Source organism: Monoraphidium neglectum, assembly GCF_000611645.1.
Source record: "Monoraphidium neglectum strain SAG 48.87 unplaced genomic scaffold scaffold04746, whole genome shotgun sequence".
Taxonomy (NCBI): Eukaryota; Viridiplantae; Chlorophyta; class Chlorophyceae; order Sphaeropleales; family Selenastraceae; genus Monoraphidium; species Monoraphidium neglectum.
Genome location: NW_014008883.1, coordinates 1 through 4,018, shown reverse-complemented (window position 1 = coordinate 4,018; position 4,018 = coordinate 1). Strand labels below are relative to the sequence as shown.

The window sequence follows — 4,018 nt, the reverse complement described above, 5'->3', positions numbered from 1 at the left end:
CCGCCGCCCCGGCCTCCGCGGCCGCGCCGCCGCCGCCGCCGCCCGCCGCGGCCGCCGCCGCGGCGACCACCTTGCCAGCAAGCTCCTTTTTGGTGCGGCCCACGGGGCGCTTCTGCAGCGCGGCGCTCGCTCCTTGCGGGGGGGCGGCGGCTCCAGCCCCTGTCTGCTCGTCTGCCGCCGGCGCACCCGCGCCCTCCTCCTCCTCCGCATCAATATCCCCCTGCATTGGATACGATGTTGTAGCGAATGTGCACGCAATCGCTGCCGGCGTCCCGGCGGGTCCGGGTAACCAAGGCCGGTGACGCCGGAATCGCGGGAACCCTGCTCACACCTGCGTCGCAGCGGCCGTGCGGCCCCGCGTTGAGCAAGCGATTTGATGCGGACACCCCAACATCTGATATGATCTAATCTGGTCTGGCGCGTCACCCACCGTGCTGACGAAGAACCCCGAGTACTTGGCCTTGGCCCTCTTGCTGCCCTTGTACATCACAACCTCGGAATCATCAATGAAGTCGTCATCGTACGCAACAAAGCCCTCCTTCAAGTACTCGCCCCCGCCCTTGCCCCGCTTCCGGCCGCCCTTGTCGGCGCCGGCGCCGCCGCCTGCCGCGGCGGCGGCCCCAGCGCCCTCGCCGCCGGCCGCTGCGCCGGCCGGGTCTGAGTCGCTGTCCTGCCCGCTGCTGGAGTCGCCGCTGCCTTCCCCGTCCTGGGGGGGCGGGCGGGCCGCGTGCAGGTGGGCACGGTTGGGCACGGTTGGGCGCGGTCGGGCGCGGTTGTGCGTGGCGGGCGCCGCCAGGCGCGCTCAGGACATTGATCAAGCGCTCATGGCGGAGTGCCAGGAACCCAGTGTGGCTGCATGCGTGCGCTCTGCGCGTCGCAGACGAGTTGCGTCGCTCATGCTACCGCAAAGCGCCACCGTGACTCCCAACAACAGCGTGACGGCGTGCATTGGAATTTGGCGCAGGCAGCTGTCGACATGTGCGCCACCTTTCTGTGAGCCTGTCCACACACACACACACACACACACCCCGACGACCATCGAGCAGCCGCCCCCACCTCCTCAGCCGACCCCTGCTCCGCGTCCCTGCCACCGCTGCCGCTCCCTTCGCTGTCGCTCCGCGCGTCGTCGCCTTCCTCATCCGAGCTTATGGCCTGCGGCAGTGAGCACAAACCGGTCACTAGCGTCACTGCAATCCCAGCGCATGCGCGCTCGTCCAACCCCTAATGAACTACCAGAGACAGAGCAGAGCAGGGAGGGGCCACGCTGCTGTGGCGCAGGCGGGAAGCGGCGCTGTCTTGCCTGGAAGTTGCGCGTCAGCTTCTCAATAATGCCGTCCAAGGGGTTGTGGGGGGCGCGCCGCTGCGCTCCTGGGCCCTGTGTTGAGAGCCAGGGCCAGGCAGGCGCGGGCGGTGAGGGGTGGGCTCACGCCCACGGCTTGGGCGCGGGAGCGCGCAGCGCCACCAACCTCCCTGGAGAATCTCAGGCCACGTGTGCCGCGTCGCATGGAGCGCTGTGTGCGGCAGTCGTACGCGCCACGTCAAAGGATTGGCCAAGGGTGCGGCGGAGCGCCCGGCGCGCGTGAGCTCCGCATCTCACCGCTCCGCGGGGCGAGGCTAGGCCTGTTGGCGCCGGCTGTAGTGGATTCTGCTGGCCCTGTTGCTGCTGCTGGTGGTGCTCCTGCGCCTCGATCACCCCCTGCTGCTGCGCCTTTAGGCTCACGCCTCGCTTGCGTAGCAGCTGCGCCGGGCCAAGGGGGGAGGCAGGTCAGGGCGGAGCGCAGGGGCGGCGCTCGAAGCGGCACAGCTGCCGGGGGTCGCCGCGGCAGCACGGTATGCATGGCGGGTGGATGACTGCATGCTACATATCAAGGCGTGCAACGAAGCGCAGCGCGCAGCGAATCGCCTGCCGTTCGCGATGCATGGCCGCAGACGCGCGCTGGTGCAACCCAGCAGCGCGCCAGCTCACCGCCCGCCAGTCCGCTATGTGGCCGCAAGCCTCCAGATCCACATATATTCGCCTGCCTGGGCCCAGCTTAGAGAATGCGTCAGGGTCTGCAGGCGCGACGGCGGGCGCAATGCGCCAGACCGACACCGCTGACGACACGGCCCCAGCGGCGTCGGCGGGCGAGGCGTCGCCCGGATCTAAAGGGTGAACCAATTGTGGCGTTATGCGCTTGCGTACGGGTGCCTGCTGCGGTTGCCGCTGCGCCATTGTCTCTAGATCTAGCGGGATGAGATCACATAGGCGTCACGTGGGATGTTCTTATTGTTTATGAAAGCCTCTGACAATGGCGGTTGCGCTGATATAAAGATAGTAAGCATAGACATAGTGATGTGGACAATCCCGGAGTTGTCCCATCCATCGTGATGCAACATCTACAATTGCATTTGTTACGACCAACACCTTTCGCGCAGCTGCACTGCTTGAGAGCATTATCTGCAACTACAAATACTCGCCTAGCTGGATCATACCGTTTACTGTAAAGTCACATGTTCTGCCTGGTCTGATTTTCTCAATCGAACATCACAACCCTATGAATTGTATGTGAGGTGCATTCATATCCCGCTTGCGTGGACAGCCGCAGACCGACGCCTGGCGTTAGGCGTAAGCTCCACTGCGGGACTCATCTGGTCCGACCACCCCTTAAAGGGATAGTGTTGATTGATAGGCATCAGCAGCGCTGGGCAACGGGGCAGGATGTCTGCACGTCGTCGGCGGAAGGACGCCAATGCAGCCGCAGTGACCGTCGCAACGCCGGCCGCGTGCCGCATCACCTTCGCTACCATCTCGGCGCTGAAGCCAGCGGGCGCCGACTCAGACATGTGGCACGCGCAGCAAATGCTGGTGCAGCATGCGCAGCAGCTGCTCGGCGGCCTGCGAATAGAGCAGGAGGGGCGGCCCCGTGGTCTCCTTCGCCACCACCGTCCCCGTGGCGCGCCACTGGCATGGCTCCGCATCGGCAAAAGGGGGCACCATGCAGGGGACAAGCAGCAGCATGTTGAGGAGCAGCAGCAGCTGCCTCAGCAGCAGCAGCAGGAGCAGCAGCAGCAGCAGCCACAGAAGCAGCAGCGGGCGGCGCAGAGGCGATTTCCCCTCTCCGCAAAGCAGCTTGAGGAGCAGCAGCGGCAGCAGCAGGAGCAGGCGGCGGCGCCCGCGAGCGGCAAGGGCGTGCCGAGCGGCCAGATGCTGGTCGCTGCCGCAACCACCGCGGCGACCACGCTCATCGCCGCCGCCAGCAGCAGCCTCCCAGGCGCCAAGCACTCCCAGCCCCACCCCCAGGCGGTGCTTGCCGTCACCGCCGCAGCCGGCGGCTGCGCGGGCGCCCCGCCGGAGGGCGTGCAGCGCAACCAGCTGCGGCACCGGCGCAAGGGCGACGCACCGCAGGACGACAAGGGGGATGACGTGGTGTGCGTCGAGGCGCTGGAGGGGGGCCGACGGCGGGTGTACCGGCTGCGGTGCGGCTACGAGGGCGGGCGGCACTGGCACGGCTTCGACATGGTGGAAGACGAGCAGACGCACCAGGGGCGTGCGAAGGAGCTAGTGAAGAGCTATTTGCTGCCGCAGGTGCGGGTCGGCGAAGGGAGGGATGAGAGGTTGGGATAGATAAATAGTATGGAGAGGGAGAGAGTGAGTGTGCATGCGCGCGCATATGTGTGCGTGTGTGTGTGCGTGTATAATTGTGCATGTGCGGGAGTGTGCACATTGGGTTGCTTTGCTGAGCAGCAGCATGCGCGCTGAGCGCTGCGCCGGAGAAGTAGGAACGGAACGATTTTTCGCACACACGCACATGCACAACAAATGCACAGGCGCGCACGTGCAAGCCACGCAACCCCCCCGCGCACTCCCACCCACGCGTGCCCGTCGGCGCCCCGCAGGGCTTCCCCGACAGCGTGGCGCCGCAGTACGCAAACTACATGGCCTGGCGCGGGGTGCAGTACTTTTTTGGCGGCGCCATGAGCGTGTTCACCACCAAGAGCCTCCTGGGCGCCCTGGGGGTCGCGGGGCGCCACTCGGTGG

At 66.5% G+C, this 4,018-nt stretch overlaps 2 protein-coding genes across 2 annotated transcripts; one reads left to right on the top strand and one right to left on the bottom strand.

Moving 5' to 3' along the window:
* Window positions 1-325: 325 nt before the first annotated feature.
* On the bottom strand, window positions 326-2,212 carry MNEG_14766 (hypothetical protein; the record flags this gene model as incomplete). Its single annotated transcript, XM_014036764.1, has 5 exons — window positions 326-331; window positions 431-706; window positions 1,057-1,152; window positions 1,598-1,738; window positions 1,967-2,212. The coding sequence occupies 5 exons, from the start codon at window positions 2,210-2,212 to the stop codon at window positions 326-328; spliced, it is 765 nt and encodes a 254-aa protein (XP_013892218.1).
* Window positions 2,213-2,698: 486 nt separating this feature from the next.
* On the top strand, window positions 2,699-3,565 carry MNEG_14765 (hypothetical protein; the record flags this gene model as incomplete). Its single annotated transcript, XM_014036763.1, has 1 exon — window positions 2,699-3,565. A coding segment is annotated over one exon (867 nt), but the record flags the coding sequence as incomplete, so codon positions are not given.
* Between the last annotated feature and the right edge of the window lie 453 nt (window positions 3,566-4,018).